The 27,382-nt window shown below is 40.1% G+C and overlaps 1 protein-coding gene across 1 annotated transcript; it reads left to right on the top strand.

Annotated features, from left to right (window-relative positions):
- Positions 1-11,681: 11,681 nt before the first annotated feature.
- On the top strand, positions 11,682-15,164 carry egr2b (early growth response 2b). Its single transcript, XM_037080353.1, has 2 exons — positions 11,682-12,982; positions 13,303-15,164. The coding sequence occupies exons 1-2, from the start codon at positions 12,736-12,738 to the stop codon at positions 14,466-14,468; spliced, it is 1,413 nt and encodes a 470-aa protein (XP_036936248.1). The 5' UTR covers positions 11,682-12,735; the 3' UTR covers positions 14,469-15,164.
- The last annotated feature ends 12,218 nt before the right edge of the window (positions 15,165-27,382 follow it).

The following is a 27,382-nucleotide window of genomic DNA, read 5'->3' as shown; positions in this document are numbered from 1 at the left end:
CTCCACTGTCAGTTGGCTCCTCCACTCTGGCTGTCAGCATTCCACCCCATACAAACCAATGCAAGAAATCTCAAAGTGGCTGAAATGTTACCAATGTTTGAAGTGTGACTGTGCAAAAAGTATGAATGCTGTGAAAAAGTTGAATTCAGGAGGGAAGTCCAAATCTTTGTGAATGTTTCACTGATGGAATTTCAATCTGGAAGTATGAATGACTAGATGAACTTTGAATGTGCTTGAAAATGTGTGAAAATTGATTGAAGTGTGAAAACATTCCATCATCTGCTTGGGAAAAAAAAGGCTGAAAAACATCAAATATCTCTGAAATTTTGAATGATATAAATTAGAAAAATAGAAGCAGTCAATTCCCAATTGAGATGAATATTTTGTGTTTGAATGGACTGAATCCATTGAAAAATGTTGAAGTAGTTAAGGGCCAAACTTTGACCCGGAAGATATAATAAGTACTAGAAAAATTTGCATTTCCTGCAAAAGTACAGTGTGAATGCTAAAAGCTGAAGTGTTTTCAGAAATCTGCTGAATGTACTGCTGAAATGCATAAAACTATCAGTTGAATGGCTGGGAATTTGCAGAAAAAGCCGAATTTTCAAAAGCTGAAAAGGCTTAAAAGCTGGAAAGTAAGAGGCTGAAAGAGCTTAAAAAGGTTAACAGTTTGATAGCTGAATAGATTCTCTAGATGAATATAAAGATGAATGTTTGAAGGAGCTGAAAAAGGCAGAAAGATGGATATCTGAAAAGGCAGAGCATAAAAAGTTAAAGATAAACATTTTGATAGCTGAACAGTTTCTTTTGCTGCTCATATAACTGAATGTATGGAAAAAGCTGAAAAGGCAGAAGGATGAATATTTTAAAAAGTTAAAAAATAAGAGGGCTGAAAGAGCATAAAATGGTTGAACATTTTGATAGCTGAACATAAAGCTGAATGTTTTAAGGAGCTGAAACGGCAGAAGGGTGATTATTTTAAGAAGCTGACGAGGCAGAAAAGCTAAAGAGGGCTGAAGGGGGGCTGAAAGAGTTGAAAAAGTTGAACATTTTAATTGCTGAACATGAATTTAAATGTATGAAGGATCTGAAAAGGCAGAAAGATGAATATCTGAAAAGGATGAAAACCTGTAGAGTAAGAGGGCTGAAAGAGCTTGAAAAGGTGAATAAAGGTTGTAAAGACTAAAAAGCTGTAGAGAAAGAGGGGTGAAAGAGCTTAAATAGGTGAAAAAAGACTGAAAAGGTGGAAAGTTAAAGGCTGAAAGAGCCTAAAATGGCTGCATTGTCTATGTAAAGTAAAAGATGTGGGATCCAAATCCAGCTGAAGAGAATTCTTTCTCCAGTGTTCCGGCTGCTCTCCAGTCAAGTGATGGTGTCACACAATCTAGCTCATGCAATACACAAGCTGGAGAAGTAGCAGAGACAAAATGTCCCCATAAGAATGAATGGGAAAATGCCTCCCAAACTCCTGCGATTTTAGAAAAAAATGTAATGGTTATGCCCAAAATATCTATATGGTGACTGAGAGGAGAAATGGCCGAACTCTGTCATGTCATTTTTATTTCTGGAAAGTGAGAAATGAGGGCAGAAATGCGAGAGACAAATCAGGTACCGTCTGCTCTCCTCCACAAATTTCGGCTCAAAATGAACATTGCGGCTTATGGGATGGCTGCTTGGGTTCTTGTTGCTCCAGGGCTTCCACATCCAAAACTGTAAGTCGCACCTCTGAAATGAGACCATCATCTGAAAGCCAACATGATTTCCTACATTTCTATGTACACATAGTCTATGTTGAGTAAAAGGTTAAGAGATTTTTTTCTTGAGTTGTTGCAGCTGCTCTTCACTCTAGCGATGATATCACGCACTCTAGCTGACGCTATACACACCCATTATAAAATCAGAAGACGGGCTAAAAATCCTTAAAACTAAAACTGTGATTATTTCAAAACCGTACAATATTTTGAAAAACTGAATACCTGGTAAATAGTTCAAGGTCTGCTGACTTGATTAAAGTTGGAATGGTGTCTCTAGCTCAAAGCGTGTGGGACAAAAAGAGGTTTGAAAGTCGATGAGTTTTGAAGAGGATTTGAAGATTTTCCCATTTGCGTCAATGTTAAATTCTTTATAGAAAAAGCTGAATTTCTGAAATAGCTGAAAAGTTGAAAAGCTGAAAAGCACAATGCTGAAAGAGCTTAAAAATCTTAACATTTTAAAAGTTGAGTTATAGCAGAATGAAATTTGAAAAAAACCCCATAAGGATGAATGGGGAACATTTTGCAGAAAAATCTGAATATTTCCAAAAGTATAAAAGATAGAAAAGCAGTAATGTCCTTAAAAAGCTGCACATTTTGATGGCTGAATGGTTTCAATAGCTCAATATTTGTAGGAGAAGAAGCGTGCTGAAAAACCTACGGAAACAGGAATAATAAATTCCAGAAAAACAATAATGTAAATGCTGACTCAGCATTCACACTAATGAACGCTGACTCAGCATTCACACTAATTATTTTCTCACATAATGATCAAAGAGGCAAAGTATGATTAAAATAAACATGTCATTTGAACGATTCGTCAAGTGCATGAGCAGCAGCAGCAGGAGCAGCTGTCTTTCAGCCCCCTATGAAATAAAAATAGCCTATAACCCATATTTAGTTCAGAATGATTTTAATGTATTAAAAACAGTTCTGAAATAAAAAGAGCATAGGTATGTGTATATATAATACAGTTTGAAATGTTTCGTGCATGCAGACTGTGTGACTCAATACAACTCTCAATACAATCAGAGAAATGTTTATATTTTCTGGGAATCAGAAGATTAAATCGCAACGACCATATAGCCTCATATATGCATTTTTTCACCCCAAATTTAATGCCACCACCTGTGAGTCTTCAGTTGAGATAAATTAGATCTGCATGTGGGACTACAAGGGAGACCGTGAGCAGTAACCACATAACTGCCATGTTGTTCTTTTCACAAATATGGAAAATAATAGTCAAAAATATTATCAAAATGCATAGTTTCATATACAATATACAAGGGCCCAATTAGATTTATTTTCATGGGGCCCAGAATCCCCGGTGGCACCCTTGCATGTGTATACCAAAACATTTGTAATTGCAACACTTTTCTGAGAGAAATGGTACATTTTCTGGAAATGTTCCAAGGGTGCCAATACTTTAGTCCTTGACTGTACATAAAACATAAAGCAAACAATTTCTGGGGTAAATACAGCAAATGTAGGCCTACATTATAACCTGTCAATGTGCAGTGGGACAGAGCAGTTTTAAAACACTGAGTAAATAAATATGGGCAAATGCAATTAATGTGGCCAAAAAGGTGCTTATTATTATGGCCTTCTTGACCAGATGATTGTGTTCTCACCTGTTTCATCTTGTTCTTGTTCCTTTTCTCTCTCTCTCTATGTACTGTTCACCAAAAAGACAATGTAGTACAGAATAACAGCTAACAGCAAATGAATAAACGCTAGCTCATTAACATGTATTCATCTATTAAATATTTTTTTGCTATACTACTCAGTAGCATGACACTCTCTTACCTGCACCTGGCTGTTTTGTTTTTTTTTATAAGAAGAGCAAATGTAAGAACAAATGTATGCCCATCTATGGAAAACCAGACATTTGCAAAGGGTTTAATGTTCCAGTGTTTAAGATGGTATCCTACAGTAGCCTATAGTGACCATGAATCCTCTTTCTATCAACAGCCAGTCATTCAAACACTAGCACTATGTTTAGTCTACTAGCTGCTTGCACTATACTATTGATGCCACATTAACTTACTGATAGACTTTCTAACTTGACATAAGACATAGCTTCACAGTGACATTCCAAATCTTTCATATCTTACCACTGGGCAACAAGTTAACTCTTTGCAATTGAATAGCTAGCGCTAGCTCCTAGCACCCTGACATATCATGCTACGCATCATTACAAGCCTACTCTGGTAAGAAGAGGCACAGATAAAATTGTCTTGTGGTCAACTGCCGTTTGATAGACAGCTGACAGATTATGTCAAGGTCCTAAAATGAAGCATTACCTGGTCATTAGCATTACAACACACTGCTGCCAATTGTCGATGTCGTATGATTCTACAGCTGCACCTCAGGTTATCTAACCTGCCTCTGGGACCCATGTTTGGTGCTCTTGGGCTGCATTTTTTGTTTTGTAAAACAGAAGGCCCCCACCCACCAATCAGTGACAAGACAGCCATGCAGGGAGGTTGTGCTTGATTTTACTGGCCCATTAGATCCTGTTACCATTTTCCCCATCTTCTTCGAAAAGGCTGCATTGGTAGTTTATCATGACTGAGAGGGATGCAGTGATAAATAACAGCATATATCATAATACAGTCTCTCATGGAAAAATTTCTTCGGTAATGGCAGAATTTACAGTTTTTAGGTGAACTTACAATTGCTGATATGTGAATCTGCTACAGATTGCTACAAATGCTGTCACAATTTCAATTTGATATACAGCAGACACAAGATGTTAAGTTCATTTGTTTAAATGTTAGGCACAATGATTGGTGGTACCTGCTCAACACATCCTACTGAACAGGCACACACAAAATATTATGGCAAGTAATTCACACAGCTGCCATGAACCACGATGAAATGTGAGAGAAAAGATAATGATCCTGAAGATCCCTGTGTGAGTTTTCTCCAACATTGTTTTCTTTTTCTTTGACATTTCCGACCTCCTGATAACAGAACACACACACACACACAAACATCCAGACAGGAGTTAAATGAATAGAGCTGTTATTGACAGGGTGTATTGACCACTGCATTGATGAATGTGAAAGATGTGTGTGTGAATGTGACACTCTGAAGCTATTCAAACAGTTGTCTCATTAGTCACACTTTATGTGAGATGTAGAGACACGTAACTACTGGCTTTAAACATACTGGCTTTAAACATAGAATTGATGACATATCAGTGCCCTTCTTTCACTTTCATCATTTCGATCATTAGTTGCACTAGCAGCAGTAGACAATGTGACACACAAGCAGTGGCAGCAGTTATAGTGAAGATTAGTATAAATTAGTAAGTGTTGTAAGTCCTGCACATAAAATTGAAATTTTGAAACATAAAATGTGCAGAATAGATCACATAATGAAAAGGTCTAAATGCTAAAATAAAAAAAGTGAAATAATAGCATAAAAAATTATTCAGATGACAGTAGTGAAAATGTCTTTTTCAATGAGAATCAAAAACATCTGAATACAGATGCTCATAAGAGCAGTCACTCAGAGAATGACTCAGATATGGAAAACATGCCAAGATGACAAAAACTAAAGCTAAATCAACTTAGTACATAAATTCATGTCTGTATATGGCCTTAAATACTTGAATATATATATGAAATAACAGTAACATTGTATAATGTACAGGATATTTGTGTATCTATTGTCAGATGGTGGCAGATACTTATGTGTTTAAGGTTTGAGGTTTAAGCTACTTACTACAGAGTCTTCCTGTCCTGGGCAGTGATGAACCAGGCCAGTTTGTGACATGTTCAGAATGCTTTAAATTGAAATATTTAAATCTGAGATCCCTCTTAGGTTTAAATGAATGAATGTCTGAACAAAATGTCACAAAAATCCATCCAAAGGTTGTCAAGACGTTTCCTTCTAAACCTCTCATGAAAAGTCCTCACCACAGCCAGTAGCAGGGCCATTTCTGTCTTTTTTGGGGCCCTATGCAAGATGCTGTTTGGGGGCCCCTATTTTGTCACGATGTCTGCGATGGATAGATTCCTAACCCTTTTAGGTGATCCACAAAGATGCAACAATCTCTTACAGTCTAAGAGGAAAACAGGCTAGAGTCATGAAAACCTCTCTCAAATTAAAATCAAGCATCTTAAGCTGACCCACCCAAGCAAGTTGAACTGATAGAAAATGATAATACAAGGTAAACAATGGGGATCCTCTACAGGTCAATAAATCAAACTGATGCAGTGTTCCTCAAAAATGTTTAATCCAAATTGTAAAACATTTTTAAACTTTAGCATCTTGATCCGGTGGTGCTGAAGGCAGCCGTGTTGCTTCCTTGTCTGCAGCTCCAAAATATTTCAAAAGTGCTCCTGCAAAGACAAAACTCCCCAAGTTCCCATGCAGAATAGATCCTAAGCAAATATTCATGTTGTCACACTAATGCAGAAATTCCTAACCTGTTTTTATATTAAACATTGCAATATACTGTACAGTGTCCCTTTACAGTATGCACTGAATTTCAAAGTTGTCACTTTTAAGCAGTTTTCTACGCATTGTACTTGTTAGAGTTATAAAACAAAGACAAATGACTGATGAGCACTATATGATATTGAAGGAATATTTTTGTGAATGTTAGTATGGGTATTTATATTACAAAGTGGACTACTTGTGATTAACTGATGGTATGGTCTTAACCTACATTCTGTGGGCAGAACTAACAGTCATATCATGTTATTATGATTCTTTTGAATAAAACAAAGTATACATCAAAAACAACTAAACTGTAGGAATGTAGGCAAATATGTTCAAATTTTACTGTTACAATAGACATTCTAATAAATATGGTAAAGAAAGACTGCAATTAACTCAGTGGAGTTAACAATAATCCACTCAGAGCAATAATCCACTGCCACAATAGTCTATAATAATCCATAGGTCTAATATGTATTAGTGTTGTTTGGCACACTTCAGAGACCTATAAACTGAAGACACACTAAAATAATCCTAAAGGAATGTTATGTGGCAAATATTTAACAGCATAGGAGGTCTACGACGGAACAGCCGCTCCCACTGCCAGACATGACAGACATCTGCCTAACAACACACCCTCCCTCCCAAATATAATGCCAACGTGCTGGACCTGCTATAATTCACCAAAATGGATGTCACTTAAGTCAATCAGTCTTATGGCATTCACATGTGACATCAGGGGCACAATCAGGGATTTTGGGCATCATGAAACGAAATCTAATTGGGCCCTTGTCTAGGCCAGTGAAAACATTTGATGCCCTTTTTTATAAACATTTGCATTTTGATTATATTTTTGACTACAGTTTGTCATATTTTTGAAAAGAACAACATAACAGTTATGTGGATACTGCTCACTGTCTCCCTTGTAGTCCTGCATGCAGGTCTAATTTATCTCCACAACTGTAGACTCATGGATTTAATCTTCTGATTTCCCGAAAATATAAACATTTCTGTGATTGTACTGAGAGTTGTATTGAGTCACACAGTCTGCATGCACCAGAAATGTTCTCCTCTGTTCCTACTGCAAAGCAGGGGGGTGAGAGTCCCAAACTACTGACCAAACATTCTAATTTAGTGATACCTGAATTTGAACTATATTATATATACAAATACATATGCTCTTTTCATTTCAGAACTGCTTTTAATATATGCAAATCACTCTGAAATAAATATGGATTATAGGCTATTTTTATTTTATAGGGGGCTGACAGATAGCTGTTGCTGATGATGCACTAGACGTATCTGCTCGAAGAACATGTTTATTTTAATTATACTCTGCCTCAATGATCATCATGTGAGAAAATAATTTGTGTTTGAATTTCTGTCATTAATTAATATTTCATTTTCTTTTTTGTAATAGTAAAAAGAGCAAGAGAGACGGAGAACTCCCCACAGACTCCCTGCAATGATGCTAACTGGCATGTCATTGAACACAATGTTGCTCACCTTCTTCACTGGGACAGGGAGGGGGACAGGTATGGGGAGAATGGGGTGCTGCTGACTAGTCTGTTATTAAGTCTGCTAAAAGGAGCAGGGACAATGGTTTAATATGAATATCTTGCTAAACGTTTCCCTGCACTGATTAAATGTTGATGAAATGTAGGCTAACACTTGTCTGTAGCTAGCAACCTAATTTGCTATGGACATTAAGCCGAGAGTTTAGTACCACTCACAGACTATAGGCTACCCACCTTTCTTGGTGAAAAACTGGGTCACAGATTGACACCCTTTCCTTTGTCTTTCCTCTCTCTCTTTCCTCTCTTTCCTTTTTTGAAAACCAGATTTTGATTTAGGCAACATTGTGATCACTGTAGTTCTGGCATCTTCTAACTGCAACTAAACAGTCACTGATAAGTGGAAAAGTGTGCTAAGGCAGGACCAAACCATTTCATGCAGATACAGGGAGGTGGTCGGTCAATATGGATGTTTACTTTTTGGTCAATGGGGGATATTTAACTTTTACTGCCAAAAGCAAATAAAAACAAAAAGATCATAAATTTTATTATTATATTTGAAATATATACTCAGTGATGATGGTTGAATAATTTTATATTAGTTTTTTTTTTCTTACCTATTGTTTGGGGCCCCTGTCAGTCCGGGGCCCTTGGAATTGTCCTAACTTTTTCCCTGGTGCCCCTGCATGACATACATTTTATTTCAGCCCTTTCCAAAAGAAAACACTTATGATAGCTAAAAAAAAATTGGCATTAAAGCTCCCCCCAAACCCTTTATCCTGGGAGCATTTTTTCTTCATCTGGTTTCTAATTTTTTTCTTTTTCTGAACCAGATGAATAAGTTCATTTTGATGCCATGCCATGAATGACCGGTATCAGCGGCTCAGCGCAACTCGCCCTGCCTCTCCTCACTTAGTAGTACGGGTCGTCACTGCAATATGGCACGGTAGAGACCAGCCAGATCTGACCAATCAGCGGGCATAGGTATCGCCTTGGCTTGCTTGGAACCTCAGCTGCGGTGCTATGAAAAAAGTGGCAAGTACTTCTCACACCTTTTATGTTGGGTCACTCCTCAGATATTGAACCTGACATTGCAACTTGAGGAGGCCCTATGCACCCGCATAGTCCGCATATAGCAAGAAACAGCTCTGGCCAGTAAAGAATGTTTTTCTGGACTGTCAATGGCCCTGCTGTGACTGCACACATAATGTATTTTATTGGGATTTTATGTGATAGACCAACACAAAGTGCCGCATAATTGTGAAGTGGAAGGGAAATGATACATGGTTTTCAGTTATTTTTACAAATAAAATCAAAAAAGTGTGGCATGTAAGCCCCCTGAGTCAACATTTTGAAGAACCACCTTTCGCGCAATCAGTGCGTTTACATGAACAGCTTAGTCATATTACAGCTATAGCTCGAATATGCTACTCAATCAAACAACTGCATTTGTCCGAGTATACATGCCGGTGAGAAAATTACTGGCCGAAGCATGCATGCTACCGATACGCTAGGTGGCACTGTACCCATTTCACCTAGTGTTAATAGAGCCACCTCCGGCTGACCTCTTTACGTCGCCAGCTGCCTCGGCATTTGAGAAAGATGCCATATGAAGAGTGAGGAGAAGCTACATCTTTGTACATTTCGTATATGGTGTACATGATAATTACACAAACTAGATGCACAATTGTGCTCTTGAAAGCCATCACCGTCCTTCTACTTCCCGCTCACGGCCCCGCAAAAAAAATCTCGAGCCTGCGTAGAACGCAAAAATCCGATCCGATCTGATGGCGCGTATACATGCAAGAGTAATGCAACTATCAATCGAATAATCTAGATGTATTAATCCGACTATGAGAAATCCGACTAAGGCAGTAATTCGGTTTTCTTGAGTGTCATGTAAACGCACTGAACGACACCTGCAGGTCTTTTGGGGTATGTCTCTACCAGCTTTGCACATCTAGAGACTGAAATATTTGCCTGTTCTTCTTGCAAAATAGCTCAAGCTATGTCTGACTGGATGGAGAGCACCTGTGAACAGCAATTTTCATGTCTTGCGAGAGATTGTTCCAGTGAATTTAGATCTGGACTTTGACTGGTCCATTCTAACACATGAATATGCTTTGATCTAAACCATTCCATTGTAGCTCTATATTTAGGGTCGTTATCCTGCTGGAAGGTGAATCTCTGCTTCAGGCTTTTCTTCCAAGAATGTGCTGTATTTGGCTCCATCCATGTTCCCATAAACTCAGACCAGCTTCCCTGTTCCTGCTGAAGAAAAGCATCGCCCTAGCATGATGCTGCCACCACCATGTTTCAAGGAGCGAATGGTGTGTACAGGGTGATGTGCCACCACACATAGCGTTTTGCATTTAGGCCATCTGTCCAGGGCACCTTCCTCCACATGTTTGCAGTGTCCCCCACATGGCTTGTGGTAAAACTGCAAACAGGACTTCTTATACCTTTGTTTCAACAATGGCTTTCTTCTTGCCACTCTTCCATAAAGGCCCGATTTGAGGAGTACATGACATTGTCATGACGTTGTCATGCTGACGGATTCTCCCACCCGAGCTGTGGATCTCTGCAGCTCCTCCAGAGTTACCCTGCTTCTCTGATCAATGATCTCCTTGCCCGGCCTGTCAGTTTAGGTGGACGGCAATGTCTGGGTAGGTTTGCATTCCATTTTCGGGTGATGGATTAAACAGTGCTCCATGAGATGTTCAAAGCTTGGGATATTTTTTTTATAACCAAACCGTGCTTTAAACTTCTCCACAACTTTATCCCTGACCTGTCTCCTGTGTTCCTTGGGCTTCATGTTGCTGTTTGTTCAATAATGTTCTCTAACATATCTCTGAGGCCTTCACAGAACAGCTGTATTTATATTGAGTTTAGATTACACACAGGTGGACTCCATGTACTAATTTGGTGACTTCTGAAGGTGATTGGTTGTACTGGATTTTATTTCAGGGTATCAGGGTAAAGGGGGCTGAATACTTTTGCACACCACACTCCAGTTTGTTTGTTTTTTTTATTTTGAAAATCATGTATTATTTTCTTTCCATGCCACAATTATGCACCAGTTTGTGTTGGTCTATCACATAAAAAACCCAATGAAATTGGTGTTTGTAACATGACAAAATTTGGAAAAGTTTAAGGGGGATGAAAATTTTATATATATGTGTATATATATATATATATATATATATATATATATATATATATATATATATATATATATATATATATATATATATATATATATATATAAACAAGTATTTTTTAAAAAGTAAAGAAACATATCTCTTATGTGACATATATACATTTGTGATAACGCTGCCAAATGTTTTCAACTGTGTCCTTGTGTTTGACTGTTGGTTTGTAAGCAGGATTACAGAACAAACTGGAGGATGATTCTTGAATGGACTTCATTAACTGTTGATGTGGATCTGGTTAAAGGACAGATCCAAGAATTGTTTTCTCATTTTCTTTAACTTTGTGAGATTGAACGTTTTGATGCCAAAAGGACAATTGAGTGACAATCTTATAAATTGTTGTGTAGTTAAAGAGTTTGCAGTACACACAATGTCCACTGTCAGCAGCAACAGGGTCAGTAAAAGTCCTCTGACATAATCAGTGAACATTTGACTTTCAAACCATGGACTGCCCATCATCAGAAATCAGCCTATATTTAGATCACAGCCTGACAGTGGTGATCTGTGACGCTGCTGTGCAACACACACAAACACACAAAATGGAAACAATATTCCACCCAAGGTCCCTGATCATTTTTTGTTTTCTGTCTGTGAACTTTCTCCACCCACAAAGGGACTTTACAAGATTAAAACGGGGCAGGAGTCTGTCTGTCTGTGTGTGTGTGTGTGTGTGTGTGTGTGTGTGTGTGTGTGTGTGTGTGTGTGTGTGTGTGTGTGTGTGTGTGTGCGTGTGCGTGCGTGCGAGCAACAATTCCTCAGAAGGCCACAGGAGGGCACACAACTCTCTGAGGACTTAGGAACAATCCTTAACAGATTCTGTAGAATTAGAATATGTTTGATGAATTAATAAAAACAAAAACAAAATGTCATGTGAGCATCAGCAGTATAATATATAATTTGTTTATTTGACATGGCCCACCACCACTGTCTCTACAAATGTCTATAAATAACCTGCTGGTTTCCTTCAGCGGGCTTTAAATATCTCTAAATGACTATATTTAACTCCTCAGTGAATCTGTTCTTTCCTAGAGCATAGTCAAATCACACTGACACAAGTTTCCGAGCCCATGAAGCCTATCGCACTCAAAGGAGTAAATTCCGCCCCTCTGTTCCTCTCATTTGTTTGTGGTTATGGTAGAGCGATTTTCTCTCTCTCTCTCTCTCACTCAGCTCGGCAGAACTCGTCACTTTCCGATTATCATAATTCCGGAATAAAAACCAAATATGGAGTGTGGGGGGTGTACCCGGTCACCGGAATGAACCTTTTATGGGTTAAGAAGCACAACCGGAATTCCTCTTTTTCACATAAGTGTGCGATCAGACAGCGCAAACAGGAGAAAACATTTAGAGGATAAATAGTGTTTAAATGAAACCTGGACACATTACAGCTCTGCGTGCTCACATTGTGCTGCTGTGTTGTTCTGTGGCAGATTATGTGTGTGTGTGGCACTGAGTGGAAAAAGTGTGTTTATCTCTCCGGGAGCGGCGGGTTCTCCATTCACAAGTGATTCCCTTTGTAATCGTCACGGAGCCTCTCAGCCAATCAGCAACGGCAGCGCCTCTTCGCTCTCGCTCTCGTCACCCCTCCCACTCCATATTTGGGTAATGACGCAGCGGCCGTATTCAAAAGGTTCCCCATATATACAAACTGGTGTCCGGGCCCCCGTTCCCAATAACAGATACTTTACACGGTGTTAACTTTGACAGCAGAGCGCATGCACAGCGCCAGACACACGGAGTTCATCCTCTCACAGCCGCTGACAGACAGAGACATGCAGTGGTGACCCACGGCCGGCCCGGTGTTATATGCTGTTGTTAGTAAAAAGCTTTGAGGAAAAGAAAAATAACGACAAGAAGGAGAGAGCCAGCGATCTGTCCACGATGACGGCTAAAACTTTGGAGAAAGTGCCGGTGAATCTCGGGGGCTTCGGGCATCCTGGTGGGGAGAGTGTGTACTCCGTGGACGACATCGCCACCAGCTTGCCAACCTCGGTGGCGATCTTCCCCAACACCGACATAGGAGCGCATTACGACCAGATTAATGTGGGAGCAGGTAAGATGACACTAAGATTAGATACGGCTCATTCATCTATAAAAAGTTGTATATCCTGTATGTTTCAGTAGCCTGATTACAACTCCAGACCACCAACAAACTTCAGAAAAGGATACAAAAGATTTACTTGTTTGCCTTAGACTTCAGTGGTAAAACAAAAGTTGAATAAATGTTTTATCCATCAACAGACAAGAGTCTGTGCGTAATGGAGTAGAGCCGCAGTTTTCCCTCACTTAAAGCCCACTTCCCTGTGTGCTGTGAAAAGCTTAATTATTGTCGTTCTGCTGCCTCACTAATGACCTGTTTTGTTTTGTCTGCAGATGGCTTGATGGGCGCAGACATGAGTGCAGAGAAGCGCTCTCTGGACCTCTCCTACTCCAGCGGCTTCTCTCAGCCCGCATCCCACCGCAACCAGACCTTCACCTACATGGGAAAGTTCTCCATCGACTCCCAGTATCCAGGTAACTGGAACCCCGAGGGAGTGATCAACATCGTCTCGGGCATCTTCAACGTGGCCCAGCCGCCGCCTCCTCCTCCTCCTCCCTCCTCCTCAGCGTCCTCCTCCCCAGTTTCCTCAGGATCTCCCAATCACTTCTCCAGCGGAAATTTGAGTTGCACCATGGCGGCTCAGAACCAGGCAGAGATGGACCACCACCACCACCACCACCTGTATTCCCCGCCCCCTCCATACTCCTCCTCTGGCTGCGGGGAGATGTACCAGGACCCCTCGGCGTTTTTGTCCACCTCTACCTGCCCCATCGCCTCCTACCCGCCCCCCTCTTACTCTTCACCCAAGCAGCCCGGCAGCTCAGACGCGCCGGGGCTCTTCCCGATCATCCCCGACTACTCGGGCTTCTTCCAACCGGCTTGCCAGCGAGACATGCACCCGGCGGGGATCCAAGATCGGAAACCATTCGGTCCATGTCCGCTCGATTCATTCCGTGTCCCTCCACCCCTGACCCCACTGAACACTATCAGGAACTTCACGCTGGGGGGGCCGGGTGGAGGTGGCTCTGAGGGTGGGCCGCCGAGGCTCCCCTCTGCCTACAGTCCACAGAACTTGCCCCTGAGGCCAATCCTGCGGCCCAGAAAGTACCCGAACAGACCCAGCAAGACTCCCATCCATGAGCGACCATACCCCTGTCCGGCGGAGGGCTGTGACCGGCGGTTCTCCCGCTCAGACGAACTGACGAGACACATCCGGATCCACACTGGACACAAGCCGTTTCAGTGCCGGATCTGTATGCGCAACTTCAGCCGCAGCGACCACCTCACTACGCACATTCGCACGCACACAGGAGAGAAGCCGTTCGCTTGCGACTACTGCGGCCGCAAGTTCGCCCGAAGTGACGAGAGGAAGAGACACACTAAAATCCATCTGCGGCAGAAGGAGAGGAAGTCGTCTACGGTCTCTTCTACGTCCTCCTCTGCGTCCAGCAGCTCCGGGGTGGAGCGGCCATCAGGCGGCAACGGGATCTGTTCGTAATTTTCCCATAATAACTTTATTGTCACCATGGCAGCGTGACGCACACTAACCCCTTATAAAAAGAACTCTTAAACAATGATTGTGAAATTGTTGTGAAGTGGCATAAACAGAATGGGAATGGATAAGAACTCCTGTGCAGAGGTGCGCAATACGCACATCCAACCAGTCCTGCTCCAGAACTGACAGAGAGACTGACACGAATGCACTTTGCCTGCACAGTCTACTGAACATAAAAGTAAATATAGCCATTAATTCATAAGAATATACATGGGCGGTTGTAATATAAAGGGGGATTGTTTTAATGTCCCCAATACATGGCACAGGCTGTGCGTTTAAATGTGAAATAACTGCAATAATGTTTTGAAGAAAAAAAAATCTGTTTTAAGTTATTAAATTGACAATGTGTTCATTCTAACATGTTTGTTGATTACCTATTTCCCCTTGTGGTGCCTTGCTGTGTGTCTTTTTGTACACTGACTGATTCAAGGACGCTTCTAATACAATGTATATTTGTCCTTTAATATGTAAAGTTGAAAGACATTATATTTTTGTACACATTTCGTGTCGCGTAACTTCAAGTGTCCAGCAGCTGTGGTTCACGTGTAAAACAGTGTTGAAGTATAAATATGTTGAACTCATACCGACTTGACATTTTTGTTGTGATGTGTGTTTTGAGACTTATTAAATGTCTGCAGATGATATAAACAGTTTGGCTTATTACTCATAACTAAAACAGCAATGCAAGGCAGCGGAGTCAACCGCGATGCATTCAGGGCACCCGGACGTCGAAATATAAAATACTCGAGCTGTTGATGTTGGAAAGTCAATTGGGTAAATCCCACCTTGAGTCACCCGTGGCATCTCTGACTCAGTTCACACCTACTCACTTTTTATTTAGGTGTCACATCAGGTTATAAACAGACGCGATCTGTTTTTTCTCTGTAAAGTTTAAGAAAAAAATTTACAGGCTGTCAAATTGTTCTTTTATATCACAGAATAATTATAATTTAGCCTATATAATTTATATTTCAGCTGAAAGAGACAAAATGATATCTCCAACCATTCAGATGCGTTCTTGTCGTCCGTTTGTAAACCCGCCTAAGGATCAGAGAAAAGGCAGAAGAACACATGAACAAATAGAAAGTTAACATCATTTAAATGCAGAGATTTACTCTGTGAGAGAAGGTTATAGAGAGATGTCCGCAGCAGACAGGTCCGCGGCAGAGAGGTCCACAGCAGACAGGTCCACAGCAGTCTGCTAGGGATATCGCAATGGTTTTATAAATACTGAGACCATGAATCCGGTTCAGGAAGCACACCAATTATTTTCTTTTTCATATTTCACTCATTTAGTTAATCGCTGAATTACATTTTCTTCAAAGTTGAAGAAAATATGAAGGACATTATTTTCAAAGCTGAGTGCAAGGTCAATAAATATTGAGTCCTTATATTTTCATTTTTTATCAGATTTATATTCAGCATCCATTTATTTGTTGGACATGAGGACATGAGGACGTGTGTTCAGTTGTTCTGTTCAGCTTGACGCTGTTCATACTTACTTACTCGCAATTTTACCAGTCGGACATTTCCCATTGTATCGTGTGTGTGTGTGTGTGTGTGTGTGTGTGTGTGTGTGTGTGTGTGTGTGTGTGTGTGTGTGTGTGTGTGTGTGTCTTCTATCGGGTTCGGGCTGGGTTCTGTTCTGATGCTGCCTCTATCTGTGTCATGTGTTGTGACTCACACCTGAACACCTCTGAGCAGTAGGCAGCTGTGGTAACCTGGTTCCGTTCAATGTACTAGATGTCTGTATGTAATGAACAGCAGGATGTGGTATAGCAGCCATTCGTGGTGTTTTACCTAAAGGTAACCTAAATGGCAGAAGGATGTTAAAGACATTTTATGTAAGAATTAAATTATTTTAATGTGAACAAATAAGAAGAGCCTCTTCATGCAATGGGCCACTGACAGCAACACTTTGCTGTGCAGGAGGACCTCTGATCTGATGTTCTAATCTGATTCTGTTCTGACACATCTCACAAAGTTTTTACATATAATCTGTGTAATAAAATAGATTAATCAAATTTTTAAAAAAAACAAAAAAAAAACCAACGTGTTAGGGCTCATTCTGCTGTTCATTTACTGAAGTATTTACAATAGGTTAGCAATCACAGTTAGTATGGATAAATAATATTACCATGTACAAAAGACCTGCATTTTAAGTTGGTAAAGATACTTTTCTGCTTTGAACAATGTAGTGTTTAATGTATTTGAAAAGCTCAACTATCTGCAGTCAATCAAAGTAGATGGATGGACAGGCAAACCCTGCAGAAGAATGAGTCCAGCACAGCTAAACTGTGATGAGACTGGTTAACATCAGGTCTCTTAACATCAGGCTGTTGGGATTGAGGTATTTGACTGTACTGGGTCATTCAGTGAGTCTTTAGAACTTCAAAACTTCAAACATTCCAGAAGAAACAAGAAGAGGACAACCTGTCTGAAGTATTTTATGGTTCTGTGAATGTTGACAAAGAGCAAAATTCTGCCAAAGGACTTGTACTGTATCAACACTGATATCAGAATCATAACAGCTCATTGATATGTTTGCTACATTTGATCTTTGTATAGATTTATTCATCTGTTGATTCATCTGTGTCTACTTTTGTAAATTGAGAGTTATCTAACACACACAGATGCGTAGAAAAGAAATATAAAGAATACAATATAAAGACGACTAAGCACTAAGTTTGTTATAAGACCACTGTCAGACATTAAACGTATGATATGAAGCAACAAGTTTATAAAACCATATGAACATCATCAATGATTGATAAGCATTAGGGGGGATAAGGGAACATTTCCAGCACTGATGATAGACTGATATAATATATAATATATAAATAATTCATGGACTGCATTTATTTTTTGTTTTGTAATTTTTCCACTGTATATAATTGTTTTTTTTTTTAGATCAGTGGTGCCTAAACTTTTTCCAACCAATAGAACTGTAGAAATGTAAAGTTTTAATATCCATGGTCTGATAAATAATACATTTACATTTACTGGGTTGCTTACCTCCTGCACAATACTTAGAAATCCGACACAGATAAAGATCATGTTTACTTTGGAAAATCAAAAAATAAAATGTTTATCATAATTTAGCTAATATATTTAGCTAATATATTTCTTAGGATTCATACTTTGGTAAATTTCAAAACATTTTAGCTATAAGGTAATAATGACAAATAAACAGATACAGGGACATCATTCCTCTCATTTGATTCTGGCGAGGACAGACTTAATCTTAACTTAAACCCACTCTCCTATCCTAACTCTAACAACTATATGATAGTCTGTTATAAAAAAAAAATCATAGACAGATTTACATTTAAGTCTACCCTAAAATTGTTCGTTGATCATTCTTCATTTTTCATGATGGTCCGTGTGCACTGCTGCGCCTGCACTTGTCTAATTAGCTGGAGGAATGTTGATTTTGATGTTGTACCTGGCTCATGACAAATGAGGGAACATTTCCTGATAGATATAACCAGGTGATAGCAACTGTTTCATTGAGACAATAAGGAAAGAAAGACACACATATCTTACGTCTCTATTCGCAGCTGCCAACAAACGGCTTTTCTTGTTCAAGCTGCTCCACATGTACTACCCATAGTGATATACTGGCCACTTTACACTGGAAATAGAGGATAATTGCATTTACTATGAACGTCATCTTAAACTGAATTAACTAATATGGGTAGCAAATAAAACAAAAAACTTTATTATGAACAGAAATACCTCCTGAGCTGATTGACACACTAGGTGAGATGAAACCTGCTCTTCTAGCCCCTAGGGTGGTTTTCTTCACATGTATAAAGAGAATGATTTCAAATTCAGTGTTCAAGTTTATATAGATGTCTATTTTTAAGATTAAGTGAGGACCACAAATTAACATTGACGTTCAAGTCCTGCAACAAATCCTTTATTGTGTTGAAGTGTGGGAGAAGACTTGGCACACCCGCAAAGTGACCTTTCTTCTCTTCTTTGGTCCAATCTGTCTGGAATTGACTCTGTTTGAGGGTCATTGTCCTGCTGGGATGTGAATCCTCTCTGTCTGTTTTCTTGCACAGTTTAAAGGATGTGCCTCCTGGCTTGGTACTCATTTTACCTTCTCTCAGGCTTTTATCTGTCTAACATTAAACTCCAGTGTGACATGAGAGAGAGAGTCCAGATCTCAGGTCTGTGGACTAGTGGGGTACCAAGCATTTCATGTATGGTGTCTTTCTGCTCAGGACTTTAAGTTTCATAAATATTAATGGTGTTTGTAAAGTAAAAGAAAATGCTCAGTAGTGTTTATTGTAGTGTTTGGTGTAAAAGAAATACCATAGAGGGGGAACAGTGCTACACACTTATCTATCACCCACACACTTGTGTTGGGTTAGCTATAACTCATGTTAGTCTGTCGCCAAGTGACCGTAACTGTTCATGCAGGACTATACAGGCATGTTTCACAGAATACAAAACATAGTCCATGTCAGGGTTTGACTTGAGTGAATTTTGTTTGTTTGAGCCTAAAAAGTCTTATCTTTAAAACTTACTCTCATTCTCATTATTATCATTATTATATAAGCCCACAGCAACATAATGTCATAGCAAAGACTATTAAACAAGGGAGAAGCCTGTTGTTGCACTGTACCTGTCCCCATGAGGGGGGCGGGTCGAGAGGCGAGCTGCCTGAATCTGACCACAAGACAAAGACTGAAGCCATCCAGCGCTCAGTGAAGGAAAAGAAGGAAAGTAGGGGAAGACGTGAAGAAGATACAGGTAAAGTAACGTCAGTGTGATGAAGCGAAAGGAAATTAATAGTTGAATGCATCGTTGTTACCGTTGTTGGAGCAGAGTGTTAACTTGCTAGCTTACTTCGGAAGATAACAGCATTGTTTTATAATCAATAAATAGCTGAGTAGATGGGTGTTAAGGTTACTCCACCTTAAATTAATCAGGGACATTTCGAAAGTTAACATTAAGCCTGTTCAGGTGTTACTTTAAAGGAGTCTTTCCTGTTTGTATGTCAGTTAAAATGCTATTAGTTTCCATCCCCTTTGTAATAGGGTCGTTGTGTGCCTTTGGTTTATTGTGTCACATTTTTTTGTAAAGTTTACACCAGTGTTAAAGTGCAGTTAAAGTGTATTACTGTTAATACTCCACACCTTAGCTTTCCCATTCCCATTTCCAATTTTCATTATTAGTATTTATTAGTCTTATGTATAGCACACATCAAGCATGTTTTTTTTTTTCTTTTTCATTAAAATGTAACATGCAGTGGTCACATATACTTCTCTTCTCCCTTCAGATGCACTTTTAAAATATTTCACCACCACCATATTGCCCCAAACCCATCCGTGGTCCTGAATTTCAGCTGTCTTAAAGTTGCTCAAATAAGTTCTACTGAGAGCAGGCTGTTTGTGTACCTGCACCTTTAAATGTTAATGAGCTCCCTCTGTCAAGGCCTCCTTTGCCTGTTATATGCCCCTCTCAGGGAGAGGATGCTGCTTAAGCTACACTGTAAACCCAGATTTTGTTTCTAATTAAACTTCCTAGTGATCATTACTTAAACTTTTTATGTTTTATAAAATCTGCTATCATTACTAAACAACATTAGCTGATTGTACTATTTAGCTGAAAGATTAATTGCACTAATCGGGTTTAGTAGAGATAGCTTGGTATGTTAAGTTTTATAAGAAAGGGGAGGGACATCATTCAAAAGTGTCCCTGGTCACAACACAAGGCCAGCACAACGGACTCTGCGGGAAGAGCACCAGCAGAGACGGCCTGTCAGCACCCTCACCTGGAAGCAGCTTTACTGAACACCTTGAACGGTTAGTATGTAAAATAAGTAGAAATTTTTGGGAACTTTTAACACTCAAAATGTTGGAGATAATTTGTTGACGCTGTTTTTTTCTGTCACATGTTAATGTACTGTTTGAACCTGTGCATGGTGTTATGCTTATTGCTAGCTAATGTCCGCTCAAAATAGTGTCAGCTGAGCATTAAAGTTAGCTTAATTTTAACAGTGTGAGGACCGCACCAATACCGGCGAGTTTATGTGACTATAATTTATATTTCCGCCATTTCATTCGGTAAAAAAACAATTTAACCACTATCGGGGGCAAAGGAGTGTAGCAGGCGCTGCCGCTATGGAGGTGTTGATGTTGGGGACGCGGCCAGCTGCGCGCCACGCATTGATCCACTGACCGCTCTGCTCAGTGCCCACTCTTTTTCCCAATCTCACTCTCTCTCGCACACACACGCTTGTTTACATGCCGGTTTTATGTGTAACACAGGCGTCGTTTCGGTTCTGTTACCATTTTGTTTTTTACAGCGATACTGTTGAGCTGAGTTGTTGAGCTAAACGTTTTCGTGTTTTCTATTTTTACAGATCCTTGCGTTGTGAGGATGCTGTGGAAGTGTAAGTATTGTGAGTTTATGTGTGATAAAAGGGGTTACCTGTTAAAACATTATCGGTTAAAACATGGAAACTATGGTAGAACTGTCCCATTTCCATGCTTACAACAAGAATGTGTGTGCACATTCAACTCCATTAATGCGCTCAAGGTCCACTTGGCAAAGATTCACCAGAAAACCCAGGGTGCACAACCAAGAGACACTGCACAAGTAACCTTTCAGTGTCAGTCATATGATTTTTCTGCGCCCTGCACAGAAGCAGTCTTTCTCACCCACCTGCGCAGTACACATTTGAAGGTACAGTAAATCACAGAGTCCAGTGTCCATTTAATGGCTGTAACTTTCACACCAATGTGTATTCTACCTTTAATGCACACAGAAATAAGGAGCACAGAACACACAACTGGAGGATGTTCAGGCCGGAAATTGTCTCTGGTAGTGTAACTAATGAAATGGCTCAAGAAGAACATGAGCCTCCAAATGACACCTCCGAATCTGAAGACAGCGAGGATTCTACCAATGAAGGTCTTCATGACCTAGAGAAACAGCTGGAGCACAATCTCGCAGTTCTTTTTTTAAAGATGCAAACGGTGCTACACATTCCAGAAAATACAGTACAAGAAGTTATACAACAGCTGTTGCAGATGTGTGAACTAGCCCAGCCACTGCTGCATAATGCAGTCAAGGACATTCTCAAACAACATACAGTTGTAGACGATTCAGTTGTGGAAGAGTTAGTCAGCGCTGCCGCAAAGAGCAATGTGATCATGAAATTCTGTGGCAAGGATGGCCCCTTGTCAACAACAAAAAGGAGAGCAGCATATGTGAATAGAAACATCACAGAGGTTAAACCAGGAGAGTACCTTATTGAAAGAGGGGAAAAAAATGTAGTGCTGTATGTGTACCTTTGCATCCAATGCTACAGAAGATGTTGAATAGGGCAGACATTTTGGATAAAGCTCTTCCCATCCAAAAGCATGTGCAACATGAGTACAGTTCATACAGAGATGGTATGTACTGTAATGAAAATGACCTCCTTAAAGGGGAGGAATTCAAAATCGCTGTTGGACTCTATGCAGATGATTTTGAAGTGTCCAACCCTTTAGGAACATCTAGAAAGAAACATAAAATGAGTGCAGTGTACTGGGTGATAGCTAATGTGCCATCAAAATACAGATCCACACTCCACTCCATTCAGCTTGCCGTTTTGTGTAAAGCCTCTGATGTAAAAGAATTTGGCTACGCCAAAATTCTCCACCCACTCATTCATGATCTAGCTTCTTTGGAGCAACATCGTGTGTATGTTGAAAAGTTGGGAGAATGTCTCAAAGGTACAGTTTTATATGTGGCCACAGACAACCTGGCTGCTCATTCTCTGGCAGGATTCTTCGAAAGCTTTATGGTTGACAGATTCTGCAGGTTCTGCATGGCAACGAGAGGCGAGATGCAAGCCAAAGAGGTAAATTCAGGTGCTTTTGAACCCCGAACTATAGACACTCACAACCAGCAGGTGCAGGAGGTAAAGCAGGATCCCACTATGGCAAAATGGTATGGTTTTAAAAGAGAGTGTGTATTGACTGACGGTCTGGAGCACTTTCATGTTGTCCGTGTGTACCCCCCTGACATCCTCCATGACCTTTTGGAAGGGATTGTTCCTGTTGAGCTATTGCTCTGCATTTCAGACATGATTTCTAAGAAATATTTCACCATAGAAACACTGAACCATGCCATGAAAACTTTTGAATATGCTTTTGATGACAAAACTGACCAGCCTCAGCCAATTGCCCACGGCTTCTCTACCAAAGGGACCATAGGTGGCAATGGCCATGAGAACTGGGCCCTACTCAGGCTGCTCCCACTTATCATTGACCATAAAGTCCCTGAGGGAGACAATGCATGGAACATTCCGCTGCTTCTAAAAGACATTGTTGAGTTGGCTGTCGCAAAGCACACTGAAGAGTCGGTGCATTTCCTTGACTGCAAAGTGTCAGAACACAGAGACTTGTTGCAAACAACATTCCCAGATTTTAGATTACGGCCGAAACATCACTACCTTGAGCATTACCCCGAGATGATCAAAGCATTTGGTCCCCTTTCAGATGTTTGGACAATGCGATTTGAAGGGAAACACAAATTCTTCAAACGGGTCATTCGTAATGCCCACAATTTCAAAAATGTAGCTCTTACACTGGCTGTTAAGCATCAGAAAATGATGGCTTACTATTTGGACACAAGTTCATTTTTCAAGCCGTCAGCTGAAATGGACAAGGTCACTACAGCATCAATCACATCTTATCCTGAGAATGTCCAACAGGTTTTCTGCCAGAGAGTTCCTCAGCTTACATCAGTTCTTGTTGCATCATCAGTCTTTGTAGATGGAGTTAGATATTGTTCTGACATGATAGTCTCTGTTGGTTCATGCGCTGGCTTCCCTTCATTTAGGCAGATCAAACAGATAGTGGCACACAACACCGAGATCCTGTGCAATGAGATGACTGCTTGGTACCACGAGCATTTGAGATCTTTTGAACTCATCTGTGACAACAGTAACCCCTCTCTGTGTGTGGTGCAGCTGAAAGAGCTGAATGATGTTTTCCCTCTTTCAGCATATAGATATGGTGAAAATTTAGTAGTGACCCTCAGACGTCATATCCTGTGTTAAGAAGCCACAATGTCATTTCTGCAATCAGTCGAGACTGTAATGGGAGATTTTGTTTGTCTTATTTTAGAGCTTATGTTTGGTTCAGTGTTGGTGTTGGTTCAGCTTGATCAGTGTTTTCCAAAGCCCAGTGTGACATTCTCAAGTATTCTGATTTGAAATTATCACTCAAATGTGAAAATAGTTGGAGATTATTACAGTAACGTTCATGTAATCTATTGATTGTTGCAGCTCTTTTATTCCATAGATGTGTGAAACTATTTCTAGTGGTACATCGGACCTCTACATAAACACTTATCTCATTTAACTTATCTTTACAGTAATGTTTCTCAAGGAGGAAAAAGAAAGTACACTGAACTTGAGCAACCAACTTATTACTCAACTATTTTTGTAATGGGGCGGCTATAGCTCAGTGGGTAGAGCAGGTTGACTAGTGATCGAAAGGTCGCTAGTTCAAATCCCAGCTCTGGGCAAGGCTGAGCTGCATATCGAAGTGTCCTTGAGCAAGATACTGAACCCCACATTGCTCATCAGTGAGGGCCCTGCGATGATCATTTTTGTGATGCAATGGCTCAGCAATTGAATGACTTCTTCGATATGTAAATTTATAATCTAATTCTTGTTTCTATTCCCAAGATGACTGCAAACCAGAAGATGACCATGAGGGTCATTCTAACCAAGGCAGATGTAAACCTTTTTTTATTTTCTGTATAACAGGCCAACAAACAGGCACACGTAAAACAGAGACACACACCCGAACACCAGACAACACCCACACACAAAAAGCACTGACACATACACACCTACGCACACTTAAATGCTGTAGGAAGTGGGCTGAAGGATGTGACCTAAGTCTTTGTAGGTGTTAGAGTTAGATATTGTTTTGATATGATAGTCTTTGTTGGTTCATGTGTTGGCCTCCCTTCATTTAGGCAGATGAAGCAGTATAATTGTTTCAATGATTTGAAATGATGATGATGATGATGATGAATGATTCATCATTTTAGGTTGGATGTGTTGATGTTGACCTGATGATAAGTTTGTAATAATAAGATTGGCTGTGTTTTGCCTTTTTCCTTAAAAATAAAATACATTGGAGCATTTACAGGTGTTTATTTTTTCCATCCAATTTAATAGAAACAATGTTTTCTAGGTTGTTTTTTTTTTTTTTTTTTTTTTTTTAAAGAAAAGGTAATTTAATTAGAGGAAAATACAGTAACTGTAATGAACAATAAGTAGCAATAACAAGTAATAATCATTATATTTAATAATTTTGAGTACACACTAACAAATAGAAATACTAAACTTATTAAACTAATACAACTCAATATATTTAGTTTCAGCTTGTGTAAAAACTAAAGATTCTGCGTTAATACAGCTCAATATATTTAGTTTCAGCTTGTGTAAAAACTAAAGATACTGTGTTAATACAGCTCAATATATTTAGTTTCAGCTTGTGTAAAAACTAAAGTGGTATAAGGCAACAGGTTTCCACGCGATTTGGGAGTAAAATCAACTAAATCGGGTTAAGAGTGTAGCGGTAGCATGCTCTAATGTTTACGGTGGATGTTTGGCTATGGCAGTCTGCACGTTTCCAGACTTTTTACTGTGAAAACCAAGCACCCTCATTATATTAACATTAAACTTGCTTCAAACGCCATTGCATGGCGGACAGGAGAAGAGCTAACTAGTTAGCCAATTTCAAGCTGACTTCACCATACTCGAAATGTGGCGACACTTAACCTGTGGCTCGGGTGCAGTTGCTGGGTCCCGTATGGGGGTCAGTGTTGAGGCAAAGCCAGCTCTGCACTGACCCTTGTTACTGAATCAGTCCGATGTGGAGTGGTTAGCACACACAAACAAACTTTGGGGGTGAACACCCCCTTTTGGATAACTCCAGGGAGAGGGGGGAGTGTTTTTGCACAGAGGAGGCCGGCCTATGAAAATCTCTCCTGTCGTTACGTAAGGACAGGAGCTGAATCTGAACAGAATGTTGGAGTCCCGTTTTACCAGTGGGTGGGCCGCAGAGAGGATGCAGGACTCGTTTGCTTTCCTCATTCTGGGAGTTGATAGGCTCAGGGAGGACCAGTTTATATATGTAGAGACTAGGGGTGGAACGGTCCATCAAAGAAATCCGTCCCATTCAGTATGCTTGTCACAGTTCGGGGCGCGTGTGTACCGTTTGGTTCATAGGCACGAGCAACTTCTTTTTCTCATTTACAAAGGAGGCGAAGTGAGTACACTCCAGAGCAGCAGGTGGCAGTACCGAGCTAGATGCCAACCGCCATTAAACAACAAGAAGACGCGAAGCGGTGTAGCAGATAGTAATAGAGTATCTTTGGGTCAGCTGTGGAGACGTTTGTGGTCATGGCGAGTGGAAAAGTGTCGGAGCTAAAAGATGCGCCAGCAGCACTGTATAGGTCTGCTGTATGGGACCACTTTGCATTTAGTGACCTACGATGACAGCGGTATGAAAGTTTTTGACAAAAGTGCAACAGTGTGCAAGCATTGTGCCACACATGTTGTTTATGCCAACAGTAACACGACTAACATGTCAGCTCATCTGTGAAGACATCATCCCGGTGAGACAACTGGCAGCGCAAGGAGGAAAGAGAGAGAGTAAACAGGACAACTTCTGCTACCCGCAGCTTTTAAACAGCCTTACAGTGACGAGTCAGATGGGGCAACATGTATAACGAAAGGAATGGGGTAAGTGGGGTAAGATATGCAGCCTTTTGCCGTGGTGGAGGGTGCAGGATTTTTTTGTATGATTAAAACACTGGAGCCACGATATAAAATAAAACCCCCTCCTGCAAACACCTCAGCAACACGGTAATTCCCGCACTTTATGAAGAGACCTGACGAGGAGTTGTTAAAGAGCTTTCTGACATAGCCTATGTAGCCCTTACTAGTGACGGATGGACCTCCAGGGCTACTGAAAGTTTCCTGACTGTGACTGCCCATTACATTACATTAGTGACAGTGAATAACTATTTGTTCTTAGCATTTGTTAAAGATAACTTTCTTTGCCAAATAAATGAAAACCATGTTTGAACTAGCAATATCACCTCTCTTGCAGTGCTAGAATTTACCTACTTTTAACCTGACTGTCACAATGATGTATCAAATGTCAGACTGCCTCATCCTTTAAGTTTTAACCTGACAATACAAGACTTAATTGATTTTCCTAATAATCAGCGTATACCGAACCGAACCAAAAACCGTGATATGAACCAAATTATGGACCATAATATGGGACCTTTAAGTTGTATTTACACTGTACGTTTCTTAGAGTTGAGATTCACTTTCAGTTACACCCATTTTTCAGACATAAAGTTACAACACTGTTGAACTCCAACTCAAAAAGGGTTTAAAGTCACTGTAAAAATGTTGCATTTACACTGTATTGTAGTGTAAATGCAACATTTTTAGATAGGTCAGGTAATCACTGTATTGAATACAGTGATTACCTGAACTACCAGACTATGAACTTCTAATACCGACTGAGTCATTTTATACACATTACTGATGATTATGGACCATAAAATATTGTTGCAATATTGACATTGAGGTATTTGGTAAAACAAAAAAACATCCTGATATGTGATGTCAACATTTCTTGGTGGTTAAATTGACCAGATTCTAGTCTTTGCAAGGGAAACTTTGTTTAATAATTTACCATTTCATATATCAAAAAAGTTTGCCCTAGCAGTGGTGTCTAAGATGTTGTTATATTGACTAAAATAAAAGAAATCAATATCACTTCAGGACTCACTGGATGAGACAGAATACA

The sequence above is a fragment of the Acanthopagrus latus genome, chromosome 20 (genome assembly GCF_904848185.1).
Source record: "Acanthopagrus latus isolate v.2019 chromosome 20, fAcaLat1.1, whole genome shotgun sequence".
NCBI lineage: Eukaryota > Metazoa > Chordata > Actinopteri > Spariformes > Sparidae > Acanthopagrus > Acanthopagrus latus.
The sequence above is the reverse complement of the archived record's forward strand: the minus strand, read 5'-3'. Positions and strand labels throughout refer to the sequence as shown.

Coding starts and splice junctions, on each gene's coding strand:
- egr2b (XM_037080353.1), top strand. CDS start 12,736: ATGCTGTTGTTAGTAAAAAGCTTTGAGGAAAAGAAAAATAACGACAAG. Junction 12,983..13,302: donor CCAGATTAATGTGGGAGCAG/GTAAGATGACAC, acceptor TTTTGTCTGCAG/ATGGCTTGATGGGCGCAGAC.